This window comes from Acinonyx jubatus, chromosome E1 (assembly GCF_027475565.1).
Source record: "Acinonyx jubatus isolate Ajub_Pintada_27869175 chromosome E1, VMU_Ajub_asm_v1.0, whole genome shotgun sequence".
In the NCBI taxonomy this organism is placed as follows: domain Eukaryota; kingdom Metazoa; phylum Chordata; class Mammalia; order Carnivora; family Felidae; genus Acinonyx; species Acinonyx jubatus.
Window position 1 is genome coordinate 46,232,490 of NC_069397.1, and position 24,691 is coordinate 46,257,180.

Sequence of the window (24,691 nt, forward strand, 5' to 3'; positions counted from 1 at the left end):
TGAACTTATATTTATGCACTAGAATTTACAGAAATTGTTTTTCACATATTGTAACTCTTCAAGTTAAAACAGGTTTCAATATGATTTACTCAACAGAGATTTCATTGCTCAGAAATGTTTCAAGTTATTTACAGGGATCTTAATTCATCACCTGAAAGAATGATTTCATTTTTTTTTTTTTAATTTTTCTTTAATGTTTAATTTGGAGAGAGAGAGAGAGGAGGAGGAGCAGAGAGACAGGGAGGTGCAGAATCCTAAGCAGGCTCCAAGCTCTGAGCTGTCCACACAGAGCCCAACGTGGGGCTCGAACTCACAAACTGCGAGATCATGACCTGAGCCAAAGCCGGATGCCCAACCGACTGAGCCACCCAGGCGCCCCGAATGATTTCATTTTTAACAAAGATAAATCCTGAGTTTATCTCCAAGAAACAAAAGCATCCATTTCATCTACATAAAACCCCTCATCTGTCCTAAATCCAAAGAGTTAAAATGGGAAATTCTATGGTCAACTAACCTATAAAGCTATTTTCAGAACAGACTTTTCTACTATTTAGTAATATAAAAACCTAAATTACCTACTCACCATGAAGATGATCTGAGGGACAATAAATAGAGGGAGGTACTGTTCAACCCCTAGGCATATAAAGAAGGTAAGCAGAAGTCGATAAAGGACAGGAGAAACTGGCAGAAGACAGGCACATGCCTGTACAGACCTTTCTGCACCTGCTTATGGGACCGACTTCTTCGGTCCCCCACAAGCACGGATGAGCTAGGACAGCTTCGGACTCTGATAAAACTACATTCTTCTTAGAATCACTGTTTCAGTGGTGATTTTTACGATTATTATTATTTATTTATTATTTATTTTTTTTTACTAAAAGAAGAACTAACCAAAACACATGGTAAGAAATTAGATTTTTATCAATACACAAATAAGTTTACTTAAAATCAGCTCAGTTACATATTTAAAAAAAGTTTCAGAACCTCTCCCCACCAATGTCCATAAACTAAAATAGGTTCACATGAAACCTATGTTCCAACCCAGAAGAATGCAACAGTGATGGTCCAGGTACTAGAGGACTCATTTCTCTGGTCACGGAGACAGTTACAAACAAAACACATCTCTTGCCTGGATGAGCAGGAAGAATTCACATAAAAGAGCTTCATAAAACATCTATGAAGGAGAATCGGTAGTATCAGAAGAGTTCCAGTACTTCGATTGAATATAATTCCCTATTATTCTTCTCTTGATTTAGTTTTTGCAGCTCACGAAAACTTACTTCAATCTTGTTGAGCTCGGAGCAAATGCATATCTAAAGAAAAAAGTTTCAAAGTAACTTTTACCGTAACTTCCACACACAAACAAATCCTCCACGATTACTTATAACTATGCCAATTCAAAAATGTTAAGAATAAATTATAATATAAGTGATACTCGGGTACAAAAGGAATTCAGCATGTATCAAATAATCACACACCTGGGATTTCACAAACTTATAAAGACTTAACAGTAGTCTTTTTGCTTCTGGTATCATTACCACAACGGTAAAGTTAGCATCCAGAAGGAGGCATATCCAATCCATAATCTGAGGATAAACAGGAAAAGGAAAGTTAAGATTTTAAATTTAATTTTAGGTTAATTCATTTTAGAAAGTCCAGAATTATATCAAACAATTATAAGAAAAGTTAGTCTTGTTTACAAAAATCTAAGCATTTAAGTTTAGAAATGGAAGAATTTCTAAACAATATAAAAATGGTCTTCCTTGCTTTACACTTGTTATTTTACAAGTATAACTCAGTCTTTTTCACAGCATTAATCTGTAAAAAGAAAGCCAGAGTGACATTTAATCCAAGGGAGAGTTAGTACATGGTTTTTATTACAAATTTTTTTGTAATCAGGGCACCTGGCTGGCCTGGTCTGGTCTGTGGAGCATGGGGACTCGACCTCAGGGTTGTGGGTTCGGGCCCCACATTGGATACAGAGATTACTTAAAAATACAATCTTAAAAAAAATTATTGACAGTTACAAAAAACAACCCACTCATCTCCTACTCTGAAATATACCCTATGCCCCAAGAATAGGATGTGGTGTGTCAAAGATGAACTACCATGAACTAAAATACAATCGCTATACATTTATTAAAGTATTCTACATAGTTTGACACCTTCAGATGGGCTATAGTTAACATGCAATATCACTTGTCATGAAAAAGCATTAAGGAAACTCATCCACCATTTGGGTGGAGAAGGGAAGGTTCATTCCCTATGAAACTCCTTACACCAAAATAAATTTTTTTATATGAATCAAGGAATTAAACACAGAAAAGGAAACCATGAATGTACTAAGAAAGGGTGACTATTTTTATATTCTCTGAGTTGAAAGGGCCTCAAGCATGACCTAGCCATAACGAAGCCAAAAAGGAAAAGCTTAATAATTTTAAAAATTAAAACTTTAAAATAAAATTAGAAACTTATCTATCGCAAAAATTACACTGAAAAAAGTAAAAAGACAAGTGATAGCAAGAAAGTACTTATAATACACTCCATAGAAAAAGACAATTTCCTAATACACAAAGAATTCTTTATAAGCCAAAACGAAAAAGACAGAAAATGCAATTAAAAACTGGACAAAGAACCCAACCTGGCAGTTCACGAAAGGAAATGTAAACAGACAAGAAAAGATGGTCACAACCCTTCAGAAAGGTACTGGCATTTTGGAAACTAAAAATGCAGGGCATCTGGGTGGCTCAGTCATTAGAGCATAGGACTCTTGATCTCCGAGTTGTGAGTTCAATGCCAGGTGTAGAGATTACTTAATACGGAAAAAAAAGGGAAGGGGGAGAAATTATTTAAAACAAACAAACACCTAAAAAAAAAAATGCATTTACCCTTTATCCAGTAATTTCACTCCTGGGAATTTACTCCACAGGTGTTCCCTTATAATCATACTAGAATATCTGTGTAGGGGGACCTGGCTGGCTCAGCCAGTAGGGCATGTGACTCTTGATCTTAGGGTTTTGAGTTTGAGCCCCAGATTGGATACAGAAATTACTTAAGAAAAAGAAAGGGGGGGGGTGCCTGGGTGGGTCAACCAGTTAAGCAGCCGACTCTTGATTCTGGCTCAGGTCATGATCTTAGGGTTTGTGAGTTTCAGCGTCACAGTGGAGCCTGTTTGGGACTCAATCTCTCTGTCTCTCCTATGCTTGCTCACAATCTCTCTCTCTCTCAAAATAAATAAATAAACATTTTTAAAAAATAATAAAAAAAAGAGTATCTGTGTAAAGATGTTCGCTGAAGGTTTACAATAATAAAAAAACTGTAAACAACGCAAATCAACAGGGGACTGACATAAATTAAGATTCTCCATAAAATGAAAGAGTATGCAGCGATTAAAAAGAATGAGGCAGGGAGCGCCTGGCTGGCTCAGTCAGCACAGTATGTAATTCTTGATATCGGAGTCTGAGTTTGAGTCTCATGCTGGGTGTAGAGATTACTTAAGAAAATTTTTAATTGAATTAAAAGAAAAAAAAAAAAAAAAAAGAGAAATGAGGCAGATGTTTGGTCCAGAAAATGTCTAAAACTCAGGGCTGAATAAAAAAGCAAATTGCAAATAGCATGCATACTATGACCTAATTTCTGTTAGAAAAACAAGAGGAAGATAAGTTAGGGTATAGAAAGAAAATTCCCAGACATAAGAGAGACTTTTTTAAGTTAACTTAATCTCTTCACCCAACACGGAGTTCGAACTCACAACGCTGAGAATGAGAAATGCACGCTCCACCACCTGAGCCATACAGGTGCCCCAAAAGAAACTCTTAATATTGGTTATCCCTAAGACGGACAAGGGGAGTGGAGAAGCAACCTCTGATAATGTTGGAATTTTTGACTCCAAAAATTAACTTCTTAGGGGCACTTGGGTGGCTCAGGTGGTTAAACATCCCACTTTGGCTCAGGTCACGATCTCACGGTTCATGGGTTTGAGCCCTATGTGGGGCTCTGTGCTGACAGCTCGGAGCCTGGAGCCTGCTTCGGATTCTGGTCTCCCTCTCTCTCTGCCCCTTCCCCACTTGCGTTCAGTTTTTCTCTCTCTCAAAGATAAATAAAAACATTTTAAAAAATTAAAAAAAAATAAAAATTACTTAACAAAATTTTACTAAAAAAAAAAAACAAAAGTAGGGGTGCCTGGGTGGCTCAGTCGGTTGAGCGACCGACTTTGGCTCAGGTCATGATCTCATGGTTTGTGAGTTCAAGTCCCGAGTCGGGCTCTATGCTGACAGCTCGGAGCCTGGAGCCTGCTTCAGATTCTGTGTCTCCCTCTCTCTCTGCCCCTCTGCCACTCATGCTCTGTCTCAGACATAAATAAACATTAAAAAAAAATTTTTTTTAAATGAAAGTAGTCAAATTAAGTGTTTGAACTGCTTAATTAGGATAACATATTCTTAAACCACAATACTTTTTTTTTTTTTTTTTTTTAAGGAATTTCTATACCCAACATGGGGCTCAAACTCACAACCCTAAGATTGAGAGTTGCATACTCTACGGACTGAGCCAGCCATGCGTTACTAGCAACAATAAACTTTTTAATGTTTTAAACTGCTTCTCAAATAAATACTGTATTTAAAGAGATTCTCTGAAAACATTTTTTTCCATTAATCTTAATTCTCTTATTCTTAAAGAGATTTGGACACTTACACCATCTCCCAAAGAGATAAGGAAATTCTTGAAAAGGGTCACAATAGCAAGAATTTAAGATGTATTTAAGTTCTTTAGCACAGAATTTTGACCCCAAATTGAGAGATCCTCCCCACCTCTCACTCCAGTGGTTTGTATACAGGGTGAGAGAGGAAATTCATATGGACTAGGACACAAAGAGAAATCAGTTACCGAATTCCAAGTTCTGACACTATTATATATAACATTATTTTGTTCTTACAGACTTTTCCTAGCACCAGATCGAGTTGAAAAGTTAAAAAGATGATCTCACCCCTATGTTTACTGTGGCATTATTTACAATAGCCAAATTATAAAAGCAGTGCAAGTGTCCATCGATATATAAATGGATAAAGAAGATGCGGGGAAGGTGTGTGTGTGTGTGTGTGTGTGTGTGTGTGTGTATAATGGAATATCACCCAGCATTAAAAACAAATGAAATCAAGGGGCACCTGGGTGGCTCGGTCAGTTGACTATCTGACTCTTGATCTCAGCTCAGATCATGATGTCACGGCTTGTGAGATCAAGCCCTGCATCCGGCCCTGTGCTGACAATGTGGAGCCGGCTTGGGATATTCTCTCTCTCTCTCTCTCTCTCTCTCTCTCTCTCTCCACCTCTACCCCACTTGCTGCTGCTGCCCCACTCATAAATAAATAAACATTAAAAAAAAAATACCCGGAAAGTTGCTATTTGCAATAACATGGATGGAGCCGGAGTGTATTATGCCAAGTGCAATCAGTCAGAGAAAGACAAATACCACATGATTTCACTCATATACGGAATTTACAACACAAGTGAACAAAGAAAAAAAGAGACAAACCAAAAAAACAGACTCTTACTGTAGAGTACAGACTGTTGGTTACTAGAGTGGAGGTGGGTGGGGAGAATGGGGGAAATAGGTGAAGGGGAAATAATGAGAGTTCACTAATTATGATGAGCACTCAGTAATGCCTAGAACTGTTCAATCGCTATACTGTGCACATGCAATTGATATAATACTGTATGTTAGCTCTACTGGAATTAAAACTAAAAAGTTAAAAAAAAATTTTTAAAAAGATGATCTTACTTGGTTCAAGGTTGGAGGGTGCAGTCCAGGAAGAGTCATAGTAGCATTTTCACTACACTTCAGATAAAGGAAATACAAATACTGGAGAAATAGCTGGGTAGGAAGAAAAAGGACAATTTATCACTCTGATAGAAAAATTTTCTCTCTCTATAAAGCTAACAAAGAGACTGAAGAATTTTAAGAAGCTACTGAATTTAATTATACAGCAGACAAATATGCTAGACATCTGGGGACATAAAAAAGAATAAAACACAGTCTTTGCTATCAATGGGGAGTTCATCTGGTTGGGGAGGGGTAGCTGGGAAGCTTATCCTGTTTGTAAACAATAAGCAGAAAAGAGAGAATCCATCTCTGGGCAATTCTTTTTAGTTTCTACTTTTTTTTTTTTTTTTTTTTTAAATATTTGTTTGTTTAAAAGTAAGCTCTACTCTGCGCTGGTGGCTCAGAGCCCGGAGCCTGCTTCGGATTCTGTGTCTCCCTCTCTCTCTGCCCCTCCCCTGCTCATGCTCTGTCTCTCTCTGTCTCAAAAATGAATAAACGTTAAAATAAAAAAAAAATTAAAAAAAAAAAAAAGTAAGCTCTACGCCCACCACGGGCTCAAACTCACAACCCTAAGATCAAGTGTCATATGCTCCACTGAGAGCGAGCCGGCCAGGCACCTGTTTTTAATGCAGATGGATCAACTTGGCCTTCAGGCTTGGCACCAAGCATGCCAAGATCTGCCCACCAAAAATCACTCGTCTCCTTGGCACAGTTTTTCACCGTGGGGGCTGGGAAACCTCTTATTCACATGAAGGAGACTTCATTGATCACCTTTCAAATGCCCTAAAGTCGGTCAGTTGAGCAGTGAAATGTATAGAATATAAAATTCCATAGGATGTCTACAAACACTTACAGTGACATGTTGTGCTGGGATGTCTTTCAAGTGCGGCAGAAGAAACATTTCGCTGTAAGCCGAATGAAGAATTGCATTTCTACTCAGGACTAAAGGAAAACCTTGTTTCAACAAATGAAGGCTTTTCTACCGGAATTATGAGTAACTCCCTGCCTCAATGAGATCTTTTCTAAATTTATATGAAAGTTTCACTTTTCTGAAAGAGCTCGATCACTGAACTTTCTCCTCATCACGACAGGTCACCTGGAATACTTCACTCATCTAACTGGTATTTATTCAGAAGACTAATTTTTAGAATTGATAGAGCTTCTGCTTTCATACGCCTTCTTAAAACAGGTTTAAGTAAGTTATTTGAATCTAGCACTGAGTATTCCACATTCAGGCAGAAAGTGAAAAAAAACTGAAGAAAACAAAAAGCACCTGAAATGATCTACTTATTCCCGGGTTACTGCCTGGCACTCGCCTGTATCTGTGGAAAGAGACAATACGGGGGAGAGGGTTTCAAAGGATACAGCAGTGCCGCTCTCTTCGGTACCACAGGGCACGAGGTGGTCTCCTCGGCTGCGTCCTGAGGCTTTTGGTTTAACTTCCGATCACAGCTATCACAGTTTTGTTCGTCAGCATTGAAACCGTTTTGAAGAATTTCCGTTTGCTCGTCCATTTTCTCTTGCACAGGATCACTACAGTCAGAAACTGATTCCATATTGATTTCTGTTTCTTGAAGACTGTCATCACTAATGCTATCATGTTAATTGAAAGTGAGAAATTAATTCTTATCGCTGCATGAACTTACTAGAAAAATGTTCATTCTGTAAGCATCTGAAGTTTTAGAAATCAAGGACTGTAAGAGAGTAAAGATGCAGTGGAGAAAAAGGACCATCAGCCTCTAACTTACCTCAAGAAAATTTTTAAGCAAGCGCAGGTGATCGATTCAGGGATGTCGGGGAACTGCTGTAGACACAGCTGTAACATCTGCACATCTGTCTTTTCCAAGGCCACCTCCATCAGGCCGGGGCACAAGCTGAGACAAAACACCATGAACCACTTTTGTATAGCAAGAAAGATCTCAACTGCAAATAACGTATAAGCTTTTTCAGAGTATGAATACTAGAACTGTAAAAAACAAGGTCAAAAGAGTTACAGACACAAAGCGTGGTACACAGAAACACTTACCTGTAAGAAAGCACGTGTGTCTGGATAAGTTGCATCAGAGAGTTCCGGGGGTAAAATGATGGCTCTGTTGTATGTCGTCCCAGAAGTTCTAATACTATGTCCCCAACAATAGTATGAAAGTCAGGTGTCCGCTTCACAGCCAAAAATTTACATAGTTCTACTTCAATGTCTTTTTCTGAATCTTTCTGAAAGGGTGGAAGTAACAGACTTCAGTCTAGTACAGGAAACAAACGTCACTCTGAAGTCAAAAGTTCCTAGTTCAACATTTTCTCAAATCACTTAACAACATTCATGCATTCCTGTGAAACTGGGAGTTGATATGATATGCTACACAAAAACCAAACCAAAACAGAAATTAATTCCAGGGTTTAGAGACCAAATTCTTTAAGAGGCAAAGTGACAAGTGTATTCAACGCAAAGGTGAAAGAGATCCTGATGAGGCCACCTCCCTCTCACAAAATGGTCAGTAAGAGTCAAATAAGCCAAAGTATTAGGTAGCTCTGACAACCTGAAGACACTATGCATATGTTAGCTGCAGATATTAAACCATGATCAGAAAAATTAGAATGGAAAGCAGATGGGATTTCTTTTACCACTTCGGTTGATTTTTCATATTTCTTTTTTTTTAAATTATTTTAATGTTTATTTTTGAGAGAGAGAGAGAGAGAGAGAGAGAGAGAGAGAGAGAGAGAGACAAAGAGACGGAGCGCAAGCAGGGGAGGGACAGAAAGAGACAGGGAAACACAGAATCTGAAACAAGCTCCAGGCTCTGAGCTGTCAGCACAGAACCTGACACGGGGCTTGAACTCACAAACGGTGAGCCAAAGTCGGACACTTAACCGACTGAGTCACCCAGGTGCCTCGATTTTTCATATTTCTAATATTTTATTTACCTTTATTGTTGATAAAAGTTGTTCGAATGCTGGAGGTGGTACATTCACTTCAATTTTCCTTCTCCTTAACTGGAATTAAGTAAATTGATTAGGATCTCAAAACAATGCAAAAGATCCAACATGTATTTAGAAGAATATAAAATGTCCTAAAGACACTAGAATTGCACCCTTAATGCTCTCATCACAAGCTTTTCAAAATATTATAGCTTCATTATAGTGAAGAGTGGGTTTATTTAGAGTAATTTAAATACCTTTAAGGTTTTTGTTTTTTAAACACACACACAAAACTCGCTATACTCAACAAGGTATTATTACTAATTGCAAACTGTCCATTTTCACACCTGTGTCTTAGACACACACACATATGCCCATAAAAATTAACTACTCAACTACACCTGACATTTTGGATAAAGGCTGTCAGGTTACTGGGTTCACGATTCAAACTGCAGTCATGAAGATCAAAGCCTTAAGAGTTGTACAGATGTGAATTATTAAGATAATCCCACCTTTTTTTTTTTTCCCCTCTTTTTTTTAAATATTTGCACTAACATTTTTGGAGAACTTTTTTTTTCTTTTTTTAAGATCTTATTTTTAAGTAATCTCTACCCACCCTGCACTAACATTTCTATTTCAACTACCAAACTTACAATTCTTTTCGACTGCTCTGAGTTCTGGGATCCAAATCCACATCCTCGAGATGTTTCCCAGTTTACAAAATGAGGCACAGTGTGAGTGCCTAAGAAAACACAAAGCATACAATTTCTGAAAATTTTTGACCTATTGGTGTTTAGCCAAACGACAACCATTCATGCACAATTCCAGAGATGCTTTAAAGACCACTGAATTCTACTGATAACCCCACATCAGTAAGTCACAATACAGTAAAAGGGTATGTGCCCAGCAACATTAAGCCAACAGAGGAGATCACTGGGAAACACGAGAGGATAAAGCAATTAGTGATTTTGCCTGGGGGACTCTTCCAATGTCCCTAAAGTCAGAACACTGGTGTTCAAAACAGTGTAGCTCTTCAGCCTACACCAGTACCTGCAGTATAGACTGCTCCCAAGGTAGATACCTGGGTCAAGGAAATTTCAATGAACAGTGGCAAATTGCAACATCAAAAACAGGCTCTGTAAACTGATGGCTGTAGAAATCTACATCACACTGGAAGTTAATAAAATGGTTTACATTAATAAGAAAGAAAGAGAAGTTCCTGGGGTGCCTGGCTGGCTCAGTTGGTACAGCATGCGACTCTTGATCTTGGGGTCATGAGTTCGAGCCCCACATTAGGCACAGAGGTTACTTTAAAAAAAGGGGTGGCCTCCTACCTGGATCTTGACTATGCTTGAGTTTTCCAAGAGCACCTGCTAATGAAGATACTTCACACTTGTATGGAATCACAGTAAGAAATTTTCCATGTAGCATAAATAAATTTTCCCCAAAATACCAGAGCTACAAAAAATGTCACAGAAAATGTAAGCAATTTTTTTCTAAGATCTGAATCACACTTATAACAATAACTTAGTGTTAAGTAATCTTAACAAAAAACAACAGGATAAAGTTAAACAACTTTCCAGAATAACCTCACATGTACAACTTATTAACTGGGTAGGCTTACACAGCTCTTATCTCTACCCACGACTGAATGAAGCACAATTTAATGTTTATTTATTTTCGAGAGAAAAAGAGAGAGACAAGCACAAACAGGGAAGGAGCAGAGAGAGAGGGAGACACAGGATCTGAAGCAGGCACCAGGCTCTGAACTGTCAGCGCAGAGCCTGATGTGGGGCTTGAACTCATGAACCATGAGATCATGACCTGAGCCAAAGTCGGGCACTTAACCAACTGAGCCACCCAGGCGCCCCTGAATGAAGCATAATTTAAAGGATACTCTCAACTCTTAAAAATCTGATCACTGTATGCATTTAAAATAATTATTTAAAAATAGTATTGCCACTATTCTAAAGCTATTAATGTAATGATTACCAAGGCTACTTAACAGGACACTCAGTTAATGATGTGCTAGATGAAAAAAGCAGATGGGAATGCAAGCTGGTACAGCCACTCTGGAAAACAGTATGGAGGGTCCTCAAAAAACTAAAAACAGAACTACCCTACGACCCAGCAATTGCGCTACTAGGTATTTATCCAAGGGATACAGGTGTGCTATTTTGAAGGGACACATGCACCCCAATGTTTATAGCAGCGCTATCGACAACAGCCAAAGTATGGAAAGAGCCCAAATGTCCATTGATGGATGAATGGGCAAAGAAGATGTGGTGTATATATACAATGGGAGTATTACTCGGCAATCAAAAAGAATGAAATCTTGCCATTTGCAACTATGTGGACAGAACTAGAGGGTATTATGCTAAGCAAAATTAGAGAAAGAAATCTCCTATGACTTCGCTCATATGAGGACTCTAAGAGACAAAACAGATGAACATAGGGGAAGGGAAACAAAAATAATATAAAAACAGGGAGGGAGACAAAACAGAAAAAACTCATAAATATGGAGAACAAATTGAGAGTTAATGGAGGGGTTCTGGGAGGGAGGATGGGCTAAATGGGTAAGGGGCACTAAGGAATCTACTCCACAAATCATTGTTGCACTATATGCTAATTTGGATGTAAATTGTCAAATAAAATTAAAATTAAAAAGAAAAAAGCAGAATTTAACATTGTTTCTATCTTAGGATTCCAATTATTAAAATAGTATAAATAAGATATATGAACAAAAAGCTTAAAGAAACATGGAAATCATATGTTAGAGCAGAATTGTGAATGGTTAACTCTGTTGTAAGTATAAATTACAATTTTTTTAAATGTTTATTCATTTTTGTGAGAGAGAGAGGGGGTATGAAAAGGGGAGGAGCAAAGAGAGAGGGGAACAGAAGATGTGAAACAGGCTCCACGCTGAGAGCAGCAAGCCTGATGAATTCATGAACCATGAGATCATGACCTGGGCCAAAGTCAGATGCCCAACTAAACCACCCAGGCACCCCTATAAATTAGAATTATATTGTATGCTGAGAAATTTAGTCTCTTTATCCTCTAATTACAATTATCAGTAAAGCTGTATTACCTTTATTTGCATTTTATTCGCATTCACTAAACCACCAATGTTTACTGAGCACCTCTGCTAGACACTGAAGATAAAATGGGTAACAAAATAGACAAGGACCCCCGGCCTCAGGAAGTTTACAGTTTGGTTGGTCTAAATTTTAATTCTTTAATAATTCTTGTGTAACTCCACGAGAATGTTTAATATATATCTAAAAGACTAATTTGTTAAAAAAGTAACAGCCCTGGCACATGGTTCAAAATACAAAGGCAGGGGTGCCTGGTTGGCTGAGTCGGTAGAGCATGTGACTCCTGCTTGGTCTCAAAGCCGTGAGTTCAAGCCCCACACCGGATATAGAAAATACTTAAAAAATAAAAACAAAATATAAAAAACAATACAAAGTAAAAAGGTCAAACCAAAGAGCAGCTAAAAACAAAAGTTGTTTTATTTACTAATTATTCTCCCTTGATCTAAAATTACCCCAAATTTAGTGTTTTGAAAGTAACAAACATAAAAGAAAATTCAAATAACCAAACAAGTATACTCTTGCAGATAAAAAATATTTCTCATTTTAATTGAAAATTGCCAAATAGGGACACCTGGGTGGCTCAGTCAGTTGAACCATGAATCAGCTCGAGTCATGAATCCAGGGTCTTGGGACTGATCTCCACGCTCAACATGGAGCCTGCTTAAGATTCTCTCTCTCACTCTCCCTCTGCCCCCAGCTCACGTGGGCTCACACGTACTTTCTCTCAAAACAAAAACTGCCAAATTATTTAGATCGGAAGTCTCTTCCTTTACAGTGTATTTATCATGCACAAAAGTACTAAATTTGAAAAAAGAGTCAAGGACAAAAACTTACTTGACCGCTGGTCCCCTGTGGTAACTCTCTGGAAGTCTGTAGTGTTTGAAATTTCGTGTTCCATATGGAAAGGCATTCTGTAAAATAAGACATACAAATTCAGACGTCGTGCCACATGTAAATATGTGATGCTGAGGGCAGGGGGAAGTGGGGAGACTGGGGAGAGTCACAGTTAAACACACAAGTCTTGCTTCATTCAGTATAAAAATAAGTCACAAAGACAGTGAGTACCACAGAAATTCAAGGAAATGAGATCTCATGACAAGTGGACATGTGTGAGGGCAGGGGGCATATGGGAGATCTATGTATCTTCCCCTCAATTTTGCTGTGAACCTTAAACTGTTCTAATAAAAGAAAGCTAATAATACTAACAGTAATAATAATGACAAATGTTAACATGGAAAGGGCTCTTTGATCTCTCAGGTAAGTGAATAAACAAGGTACACAGCAGCATGTATGGTACGCTACCATTCATGGAAAAAGAAGAGGAAAAAAAATAAGCAGTAGTATTTGCTTGCATGCATATAAAAACCCTCTGGAAAGAGACGATGGAAGCTCTAAAGGTGGTTACCAGGTTTCGGGGGGTAGAGCAGAACCAGAAAGAGGGATGATGGTGGGGGAGAGGAACAGCACAGGGCGGTAAAGTGGCGGGGTGCCAGGACTTGAGAAAAGTAAGGTCCGTGACCAAAGAGGCAATCTGCTTGGGCTGAATCCCCGCTCTACTGAATCCTCTAACACTTGTTTCCTGGTCTGTAAAACAGGAATGCTATTAGTAACTACCTTCTCTCCTGGCACTGTTGGAAGATTAAATAATGCAAAGCGATAACACAAGTAAAATGCCTGGCCCAGGATAGCTACGCTGTATCTAGTAGCTTCTATCTCAATAAGCAGGAGAAACAAAGAACCACAGACGAGCACAGGCAGATGAGAGCACAGGCAGATGACGCGTACAGTCAATAGGAAGCCTGGACTGAATAAATCAAAGGGTTTTTGCTCTGCAACTGGGAAAAGAGACCGGAAAAAGTGGGTGAGGTCTAGACTGTAAGAGACCTGAATACCAAACAAAAGACTCTTGAGTTTTATAGTGTTGCCTAAGAGATCCCAATCTAGCACTGGTCAGGAACAAATGTGTTCTTCGTGATAGACTACAAGTCTGTGTTGTGTGGAGGGGTGTTTGGGGGCTAGGGGAGGTGCAAATGAAAATCATGCTCTGAAGTCACAGATGGAAAAGCATTCTAGTAGACCCTGAATTTCAAGTCATCCAGGTCGTGTGGACTTCCATTCTGCTGAAATGCCACCAGGCTATGAATTTAATTCTCTACTGTAAGGCTTACCAATGATCAAACGCCCATGGGCTGGTACAGATATTTGCAGTTTTTATTTCTTTAAGACATTAGTCATGAGCAAGGTAATGATATAAGGAAATGTTTTTTAAAAAGATGAAGCACCTGGCTGTCTCAGGAAAGTATGTGACCCTTAATCTCAGGGTCGCTGAGTTTCAGCCCCACGTGGGGCATAGAGATGACCAAATAAATAAATAAATAAATAAATAACCTGGGGGGAAGAAAAAGATTAACGTTAATATAAAATCAAAGACCTATTCAAGAAGAGTTAGGAAGCTACAAAAATAATTTGAGTACGATGATAAAGAAAATGAATGGGTGGTAATAAATACAAAAGAAAAAGAAGAAAAAGAGGCACACGTTGAAGGAAAAACCCAAAGGACTTCTTAATTGATCACATCCAGTCACCCTTGGAAGCTGGCAGCGGCGGTCCTAGGACTGCTACATGATCCTGATCCAGGACGGTGAGTGCAACACCACTTCGAGCATTACCGGCCACCACAGTCTTGAGCAATAGCGATCTGACTACCCTCTGATTTTCGTCTGGGTCCCTCGGATGTATTGGTATCAAGGTTTCATATACACACCCATCAGAGCCTGTTGGGAACAAGCATTTGTTGCTCATTATCAGTTAAAGGACAGTTCTAGATCTTTCAGAGCTAAAGGTACCAGGTTATTTGTAAGTTGTACCAATTTGATAGAAGATATAATCAGAAAAATAAAGTTAACAATCACACTGCTCTTTGCTTTCCCTTAAAGAACGCACTGCACTACAAACCTAAAATTGAGCTGGGTGTGGAGCCTGCTTATGATTCTTTCTCTCTCCCCCCTGCCCTTGCCCTGCTCACTTGCACTCAAAAAAAAAAAAAAAAAATCGTCACAACAGGTAAGAATTACAAACTGCAGATACTAGTACGAACTTAAAATATGAGAAGGAACTGTCAGGAATACAGACAATCTAGTCACCAAGAGGATGTATCTCACATTTAAGATTAATTAGCATTCGGGTCTGCACATGACATTTTTTGTTACTCCATCACCCTGAAAACTGTATGAAGTGGCCGTTTTTTGTATGTCAATTGAAGTTGGGCAATTTCACGTGGTTCTAGCTGAATAACACAAAGATTTTAGGGCTCTTTGGTTCAGATTCCCTTATTTCTATGTTCATTCATTAACTCATAAGCTTTCATTTAATCGTAAGTATATCTGGGGTGCCTAGCTGGCTCAGTCAGTAGAGCATGCAACTTTTTTTTTTTTTTTTTAAATGTTTGAGAGAGAGAGAAAGAGAGCACATGCAGGGAGGGGCAGAGAGAGGGGGACAAAGGATCCAAAGCGGGCTCTGTGCTGATAGCAGAAAACCCAAAGTGAGACTCAAAGTCACAAACTAGGAGATCATGACCCAAGCTAGCATCAGACACTTAACCAATTGAGCCACCCAGGTGCCCAAGCATCCAACTCCTAGTCTCAGGGTTGTGAGTTCAAGCCTCATGTTGGGCATGGAGCCGACTTAAAAAAACAAAACAGAACAAAACCAGTAAGTATATAAGTGAAACCATACGAAAACCAGTCCTTCTTGAGCAAAGGCATTAAGTGCATTACAAAGATCTTCTAGATATGACAGGAATCTTTTTAATTGCCATTGCAAACATTTGCACATTAAAAAACTTCACAGGTTTTTAATTGTGATAATATGAAAATGCTGCTTTTGTTTCTTTCTCTCTTTTCTCAAAACAACTTCAAGAGGAGCCATAAAGAGCAGGAGGATGAGAATCCCACACAGGCATTCTTCTTTTTCCTAGTCACATAAAATTGGATTCTACTTTAGACCATTACATACAGCTAAACTCCAAGGCATTAACAAATCTATAAAATGCTGGCTGGCAGAGGCCACGAATGCTTTGTCAGTCTCCTTTAACCCATCTGCCTCCACCACTGTTCAAAGAAGGGCAAACTATACCTTAAGGCTAAACAAGAGGACTACCGGAGCCACTCAGTACCAACCTTAGGGGCGCCTGAGTGGCTCAGTCTGCTGAGCGTCTGGCTTCAGCTCAGGTCATGATCTCGCGGTTCGTGGGTTGGAGCCCCACATCAGGCTTGCTGCGGACAGTCTGTCAGTGCAGAGCCTGCTTTGGATCCTGTCCCCCTCTCTCTGCCCTTCCCCTGCCTGCACTCTCCCAAAAATAAATATTAAAAAAACAAAACAAAAAAAACCCTCTTAATTTATGGGTCACTATTTACAATATCAAACAATCTGACCTTACCACGACAGTGATTTTTCCTTCTTTATTGGTATTATATTATTTATTGCTTATGATAAATTTTAAGATATAAAAGGTACCTGCCGATGGGGCGCCTGGGTGGCTCGGTCGGTTAAGCTTCCGACTTCGGCTCAGGTCACGAAATCATGGTTCATGAGGACAAGCCCCATGTCGGACTCTGTGCTGACAGCTCAGAGCCTGGAGCCTGCTTCAGATTCTGTGTCTCCCTCTCTCTCTGCCCCTCCCCTGCTCATGCTCTGTTTCTCTCTCAGAAATGAATAAACATTAAAAAAATTAAAATAATAAATAAAGAAATAAATAAAAAATAAAAGGTACCTGCCGAGAAATACTGACTTAATGCGTGACCACACATGACAAAGTACAAAAAGTGAGGGCATAAATGCTTGTAAGGAAGCACGTGAAGGGAAGTGTTACAATAGACAACTGCAAAAACCTAAGACTCAAACTCCAAAAAACCACCATCCTGTGATATCCCTTTATTTACTATCTCTGAAAGTTCAAAGAAAAATACTTACTTAATGACATCAGAGAGATGAATTTCCGATCCACAGATGCAGTAAAATTCTGTATGACAGATTTTTCTTCTTGTCCATGGAAGAGTGTGTATTTGCTTAAGGTGCGAGAGCTAAATGTTTGTATGTAAGCAAAGTGATTTCCATGCTGCACACAAAAAAAGGGTTATTTTATTTAAAAATATTTCCATTTCAACCAACTGTACCTAAATGTTAAAGCCAACTGTCACTCTAATTACTTCAACAAGTGCTTAAAAACCTCTTATCCATTTAAACGTATTCTAAAATGTATTTCCTTGTAACTAATAGGTTTTTTAGCATTTAAAAATACACACACACACACACACACACACACACACACATCTGAGAGAAATACTAATGCCCGATTTTAGTTTTAAAAATAATATAGGTGAATTTGAAATGTCACAAAACAGGCCAGGAATTAGAGCGGTCACTTACTTTTTCAGTAATAAAGATTAAGACAGGATGCCTAAATACCATGAAAACCTTTGTCCACCTGAAAAACAGAAAAATTATAAAACATCAAATCACCAGCTGAGAGAAACCCATCAAACTAAATTTAAGAGGATACCTTATCTTCAATATTTTTTAGAGCCAGAGAGACACCAGAGAACATTTGATTCGGTGTTTCAAGATATATATACGACAGGGAATCAGTAGGCATTTCTCTGTCAAATGCATCTCTGGATTAAATGCAAGTTCCCGGAGCTTTGAAAGACAATGTGAGGGGCGCCTGGGTGGCTCAATCGGTTAAGCGTCCGACTTCAGCTCAGGTCACGATCTTGCGGTCCGTGAGTCCGAGCCCCGCGTCAGGCTCTGTGCTGACAGTTCAGAGCCTGGAGCCTGGAGCCTGCTTCTGATTCTGTGTCTCCCTCTCTCTCTGCCCCTCCCCCGTTCGTGCTCTGTCTCTCTCTGTCTCAAAAATAAATAAACGTTAAAAAAAAATTTAACAAAAAAAAAAAGGAAGACAATGTGAATTGTAAAGCTCCAAAGGGGTGGCTGTGGGACATTGTGCAGTGTTATTAACCTTATCTGACTCACCTCCTCTCCCTTTTCAGTCACTTTTGGGACCCATGCTCTGAGGAAAACATGAGGCGCTCATGTGCCTTCCTCGAGCCGCAGAAGGACAGTGGGCCGGGGGCTGGGCTGGGCTGGGGGGGGGGGGGGCGGTGACGGGCTTCTAGGCAAGGCCACACACAGCCAGACTCCGGCAAAGTGGCCATTAGAACCCAGGTCCTCCACCTACGTCCCTTTTCCGAGGGATTTCCTCCACTTTGCTCCACACATTAGGAGCATTCAACAAGATACACATAGTCCAAGATACATAGTCACTGTCCACCACACTGTTCGCTCAGTACAAGCCTTCACCTTGACTTTCAGGAACTTAGCTTGCATCAAGTAGACCTGGACAGGGAGCAAGTTCACTAAACAGGAAATGTGATAAAATAATGGGGACTGGAGGGGATTTCCTTCTATCATTTGAGTGAGTCATTTTTCCAGTTTTATTCCAGAATTTGGGACAGCAGAGGGCTCAAAGCACTATCATGATTTTACTAACAACAAACTACTTTTGCTCAGGGGTAAGGGTTCCAATCTTGGCAGTCAGGGCAATAGGACAGAAAACAGAGATTTTGGTCTCCTGGAGTTACCCACTTCATCTTCAAATAATAATGGACTATCCAGTTCTCTGTCATTAGAACAGGATTCGTATGTCCCTGCAGTTTCCTCAATCGCCTAACACTCTCAAGGCTTCTGGAGGATGCTAATTTGGCCAACAGCACATACATGGTTTTTAATTAAGGTTTGTTATGTTTATAACCAAGGCAGAGAATGTCAAAAAACATGCAGAGTCCATTATTTTGGTAAAAATTCACTTACAAGTATTGGAACTTACTTAATCACTTCATCATCAGAGAGAACAGTTTCAATTTTCTGCTGGGGCTCTGCAAGCAAGGCCTCTAAACCACGAACAGCACCTTCCTTGAATAGCACTAAGGGTTCTGTCCCTTGTATTGAATGTATCCTATAGATCTCAGCTGACAACTTGAAAAACATAAGAATGCATTAATTTTTATTCTAAAACAATTGTCACCTAATAAAATAAGGACGTTTATAGAAAGCTTATTTTTAAGAACTGATTTGTTTTCATTTTGATTCAGCTTTGTATGGTTCCAAAGTCAAATGTACAACATAAATATACATAGAAGCCTTTTCTTTATAAAGTTTATTTATTTACTTATTTATTTAGAGTGCAAGCAATAGGTTTAAGGGCAGAGAGGGAGGGAGAGAGAACATCCCAAGCAGGCTCCACACTGTGAGCATAGAGCCTGACTCGGGGCGCGATCTCACGAACTGCAAAATCATGACCTGCGCGGAAATGAAGAGTAGGATGCTCCACCGACTGAACCACCCAGGCACCCCCACACAGAAGCCTTTTACTCCTATTCTGTGTACTCGGTCCCCTGCTCTCCCCCTTAAGTATTTTTTTTTGCATTTCTATGCATTTTTGGTTTATCCTTTCATTGTGAGTACTGGAGGTTAGGTACAACCTAGCTTTCCAAAAACTGAAGGTGGAAGAGGTATAAAGCCACTAATTAGATTTAAGCAGTTGTGGTGCAAGACAAAGACTGATGCCATAATTACAACTACAGCCTGTAAACCCAAGAAAATAAGTTAACCCCACTGTAAAAGTCAAGATCATGTTACCGCAGGGTAAATGAAAAGACGGGGGCCGAGAGACAACATAGTTAGCTAGCCAGAAGTTTCAAGGTTCCAGGTGATAAATGCCATTATATCTGAACCAGCTCCATTATAAGCCACGTCTACAACTTGCCAATTAGGGACTCCTAAGTGGCTCAGTTGGTTACTCCTCCAACTTTGGCCCAGGTCCTGATCTCACAGTTCCGTGAGTTCAAGCCCCTCGTCGGGCTCTGTGCTGACAGCTCAGAGCCTGGAGCCTGCTTCGGATTCTGTGTCTCCCTCTCTCCGCACCTCCTCCACTCACATTCAGTCTCTCTCTCAAAAATAATAAACATTTTAAAAATGTTTAAAATTTGCCAATTATACTTAGAATTAGACATCTTTGTTTATTCATAGCACATGCAGAGTGGGGGGAGGGGGGCAGAGAAAGGGGGAGAGGGACTGAGAGAATCTTAAGCAGGCTCCACACGCAGCACGGAGCACGATGCTGGACTGGATCCCATGACTGTGAGATCATGGGAAGCTCAGTCGATTGAGCCACCCAGGCACCCTTAGAGTTAGACATCTAGAACCGGAAGGAACTTTGGGGCGCCTGGGTTGGCTCAGTCAGTTAAGTGCCCAACTCTTGATTTCGGCTCAGGTCATGATCTCATGGTTCATGAGACTGAGCCCTGTGTTGGGTTCTGCAACAGTGTGAAGCCTGCTTGGGACTCTCTCTCTGCCCTGTCCCCACTAGCGCTCTCCACTAAAATAAATAAAAAGTAAAAAGTAAAAATAAATAAATAAATAGATAGATAAATAGATGGATAGAAAGAACTGGAAGGAACTTTCAAGGTTACCCTAATTTGAGACTCTCAATTTGTAAGAAAAAGTTAATTAACATACTTTAGGTCATCACTAGAAAATGCACAGCTCCTCATGGTTATTTTTATTGCATTCTGAGCCACTCTTAAAATACATAATTCAGGGACGCCTGGGTGGCTCAGTCAGTTAAGCGCCCAGCTCTTGATTTCAGCTCAGGTCATGATCTCACAGTTCGTGAGTTCAAGCCCTGCATCGGGCCCTGCGCTGACAGTGGAGCCTGCTTGGGATTCTCTCTCTCAGTATGTATGTAAATATATATATATAGGCGCGTGGGTGGCTCGGTCAGTTGAGTGTCCAACTTCAGTTCAGGTCATGCTCTCACAGTTCGTGGGCTCAAGCCCTGTGTGGGGCTCTGTGCTGACAGCTCAGAGCCTGGTGTCTGCTTTGGATTCTGTGTCTCCCTCTCTCTCTCTCAAAAATAAACATTGAAAAAACAATACATGTATGTATGTATGTGTGTGTGTGTGTGTGTGTGTGTGTGTATATATATATGTACACACACACACATACATACATACATGTATTGTTTTTTCAATGTATATATATATGTACACACACACACACACATATATATATTGCATCAAAGTAGCAGGACGTGTTCTACTTATTTTAAGAAAGGGCATGGTAAGTTCTCACAAGAGACATACCATAAACACCTGAACTCGTGGAAATTAACTGTAAACTTATTCAAGAATTATTTAAAAAAAATTTTTTTTAAATTATTTATTCTTGAGAGAGAGAGAAAGAGAGCAAGCGAGCAGTGGAGAGGCAGAGAGAGAGGGAGACACAGAATCTGAAGCAGGCTCCAGGCTCTGAGCTGGACAGCACAGAGCCCGACACGGGGCTTGAACTCACGAATCATGAGATCATGACCTGAGCCGAAGTTGGGACACTTAACCGGCTGAGCCACCCAGGTGCCCCAGGAATTATTTAAATTCTTAATCTCATGGAATAAAAAAGTTTATATTTTCTAACATTAACTCGTGAACTAAGATGTGCTACCAAGATACACTATAAGATAATTAGAATGAAAGCTAATGTAACCTTTATGCTCACTTTCACAGATGCATGAAGAGAAACGATCTACTACATTAAAAATGTTAGAAAATTCCGGGACGCCTTGGGTGGCTCAGTGGGTTGAGTGTCTGACTTCAGCTCAGATCTGATCTGGCAGCTTGAGTTCAAGCCCCACATCAGGCTTGCTGCTGTCAGTGCAGAGCCCATTTCCTATCCTCTGTCCTCCTCTCTCTACCCCTCCCTCCCTCCCTCTCAAAAGTAAATGAACATTTGGGGCATCTAGGTGGCCCAGTCAGGTGGGTGTCCAACTGTTGATCTCTGCTCCCGTCACGATCTCACAGGGAGTTCGAGACTCACATCGGGCTCTGCACTGATGGTGCACAGCCTGCCTGGGATCCTCTCTTTCCTTCTCTCTCCCCCTCATCTGCTTGTGCTCTGTCTCTCTCTCTCTCTCTCAAAATAAATACATAAACTTTAAAAACAAACAAACATTTTTTTTAAAAAGTCAGAAAATTCAGACTTACTGTGGCTTTAAATACTTTATCCAGGTTTACATCTTCAGTATTCCATATTCTCAAAACCTTAAATCAAAACATACAAGTTAAGAAAGCATTCCAGTTTTCATTTACACATAACAGTTTTCATTTACACAGTTAATAAATCAACACTTGTGCTGTATATATTATTATATAAATAGTTTTAAAACTCACCTTATTGTCATGTACAACAATAAACTCTCCAGTTTGAAAGTTGCACACAGCTGGACACGTTATAATTTGGCCTTGTTTCACGGACCAGCTCCCCAAGGGTTTCTGATCAGAAACCTAGTAAAATTAACATACAATATTCAAAAGGTCAATTTCAGATATTATAAGCAATTAACTTTACAATCAAGACAAAGGAAGAAATCATTAACATAATAGTATTTAACAAACTTCCTAAATTAAAAAAGTAAGTAGTCACAAAAGACAGTGTATGATTCCACTTAAGACAGAAAGTAGAATGGTGGTTTTCAGGGGCTGGGAGAATAGAGATTTACTGTTTAATGGTGGAGTTTCAGTTTTGTAAGATGAAAAGAGTTTGGGAGGTGGAGGGGGGTGATGACTGCACAACAACGTAAATGTACTAAATACCCTGAGCTGTATGATCAAAAAATGGTTAAGATCTAAGTTTTTTTTTTTAAGTAGGCTCCATGCCCAGCATGGAGCCCAACGTGGGGCTTGAACTCACAACCCGGAGATCAAGACCTGAGCTGAGTGAGATCAAGAGTCAGACGCTTAACCAACTGAGCCACCCAGGCACCCCGAGATAAATTTTATGTGTATTTTACTACAATTAAAAAACATAAAAAATTTTCAAAAAGTAATTTAAATGAAAATATGACTAAGTTCCTAAAATGAAAAATGTAAATAAACAACACTATTTAGTGAACAGTACATTTAAAAAATGGATTCCACTGTGCCTTTGAACAGAGGCATGGGAAACTGAGTAGGGACAGTCCCGATCATGTCAGTTCCAATCAGCCACTGTATTCCTATGCAGGAACTACAAAATTTTAAGTCCACTAGACTGCCAAGGTAAAAACCAACAGTGTCATCAGAGGAGTCAAGGGGCACCTGGGTGGCTCAGTCAGTTAAGCTTCTGACTCTTGATTTTGGGTCAGGTTGTGATGTCATGGTTCGTGAGTTCGAACCCAATATTCGGCTCTGTGCTGGACGGCAGGCAGCCTCCTTGGGATTCTGTCTCCCTCTCTCTCTGCCCCTCACCCGCTTGTTCTCTCTCTCTTAAATAAAAATAAACTTAAAAAAAAAAAAGGAATGTTGGGAACCTGTTCCCCAAACTTCCAAGTAGACAGCTAGCTTCTTAAAGACACGTGAAACTATGTTCAGCAGCCCAAATAAAACAATTACTTTCTACGAAACCACTAAAAGCACAACTTATTAGAACGTGTGGTGAGCCAAGAGCGAGGATGAAAAGGGGGTGGGACGTATAGAGCCTGTCCAGGACTCAACTCCAGGATTTACAACATGGGAGTTGGCAAGAGACAGCTCACTCGGAATCAAAATTCCATCAACCTACCAAGGAAACAAACAACCAACCAAACAAACAATAAAACAATCCACACATCTCTTTTCCCCAAAGAGAGGGAAGAAGGGTATGGACACAAACACTGTTCCCATGCTGCCAATCACGCTCTCCCGCCCAATCTCTGTTCAACCTTCCGCGGGCAGCTGGGGTGACAGAAATCCCAGGAGGGGATGTTAAGGCCCTGTCGGAGAGATGCGAAGCGAAAGCACAGGTTTTCTTTTCGTTTCTGAGTCTAGCCCACGTGCACTTAGACGCTCCGCCACTTGCAACTCCGAAATATGCCTCTCTCTCCAGGAAAACAGCCGAATCCTATTCTAGACCTCACTCAGCGTCCCGGAGGGGCCAAGCCAGTTCTCCAACAAGCTGCTCGGCGATCTCTTTCTGAAGCCGTGAGAAACCTGCGGCTCTAGCTAAAGGAAAGGGGCAAGACCTCAGCGGGGGCTCTCCGATCACATCGCCCTCACCTTATAGAGGATGACGGTCCTGCCGCCGTGCGTCACTAGAAACTGGTCTGTTTTGTCGCTCTGCTCCACACCTAGGAGTCCGTTAGGCCCGGCACCCAAGGGTACCGTAGACAACGTGAATTCCTCCTCCAGGGCTGCCATTTTGGGCAAACCTACAGACGGCCGCGCATCCCTCCCGGCAGGCTTTGCGCTTTCTATCGCGAGAACTAGGATCGCAACTGGACAGGCGCTCGCCAAATAACAAACCTGTTTGCTGAGCCTGCGACCTCTGCCGGGCGTGGCGGGCATGCAGGGCTGAGGGCGCCGCCGGGTGGGCGGAGCCTGGACTTTCCTTCTAGACTCCGCCTCCCAGCCACGCCCCATCAGCGTCCCGGATGTACTCTGCGTGACGGGGATGGGCAGGCTGGGGAAAGCTTACGTTGCGTACAGCTGCCCAAGGTGCAGCGCCTTCTGCTAAGGATTTGAGAGTCTGAAGGGTGGGCGTGGCAGGTGACCAAACAGAAATAAGCTCATTTTTGTTTTGGTTGTGGGTTTGTTTTTGTTTTGTTTTGTTTTGTTTTGTTTTGTTTTTACTCTACGTGAACTCTCTGGGAATTCTTTACCAAGGCCTCAAGGAACAGTGTGCTAGAGAAATTTACCTCTTTAAATAAACTCGATAAAGTCCTGTCCCTAAGTGAGATGCCTAACCCACCTGCATCTGTCTCAGTTGCCTTCTGTTTTCTGAGCCCTGTCTAGCTAAT

General features: G+C 40.4%; 1 protein-coding gene across 3 annotated transcripts; it reads right to left on the minus strand.

Annotated features, from left to right (window-relative positions):
• Positions 1 to 900: 900 nt before the first annotated feature.
• NOL11 (nucleolar protein 11) lies at positions 901 to 24,216 on the minus strand. 3 transcript variants are annotated; one of them, XM_015072637.3, is made up of 18 exons: positions 23,952 to 24,216; positions 22,110 to 22,223; positions 21,924 to 21,980; positions 18,713 to 18,861; positions 17,257 to 17,314; positions 16,801 to 16,945; positions 14,415 to 14,603; positions 12,664 to 12,740; positions 10,066 to 10,189; positions 9,385 to 9,473; positions 8,738 to 8,806; positions 7,845 to 8,029; positions 7,567 to 7,692; positions 7,184 to 7,411; positions 6,672 to 6,750; positions 5,777 to 5,869; positions 1,479 to 1,586; positions 901 to 1,313 (listed from the first exon to the last, which is right to left on the minus strand). In XM_015072637.3, exons 1-18 carry the CDS (start codon positions 24,090 to 24,092, stop codon positions 1,197 to 1,199), a joined length of 2,148 nt encoding a protein of 715 aa, XP_014928123.1. In that variant the 5' UTR covers positions 24,093 to 24,216; the 3' UTR covers positions 901 to 1,196. The 3 variants fall into 3 exon arrangements, with proteins under 3 accessions (XP_014928123.1, XP_026903651.1, XP_026903652.1); XM_027047850.2 differs by having other exon boundaries at positions 7,184 to 7,351; positions 23,952 to 24,158; XM_027047851.2 differs by lacking the exons at positions 18,713 to 18,861; positions 22,110 to 22,223; positions 23,952 to 24,216.
• Between the last annotated feature and the right edge of the window lie 475 nt (positions 24,217 to 24,691).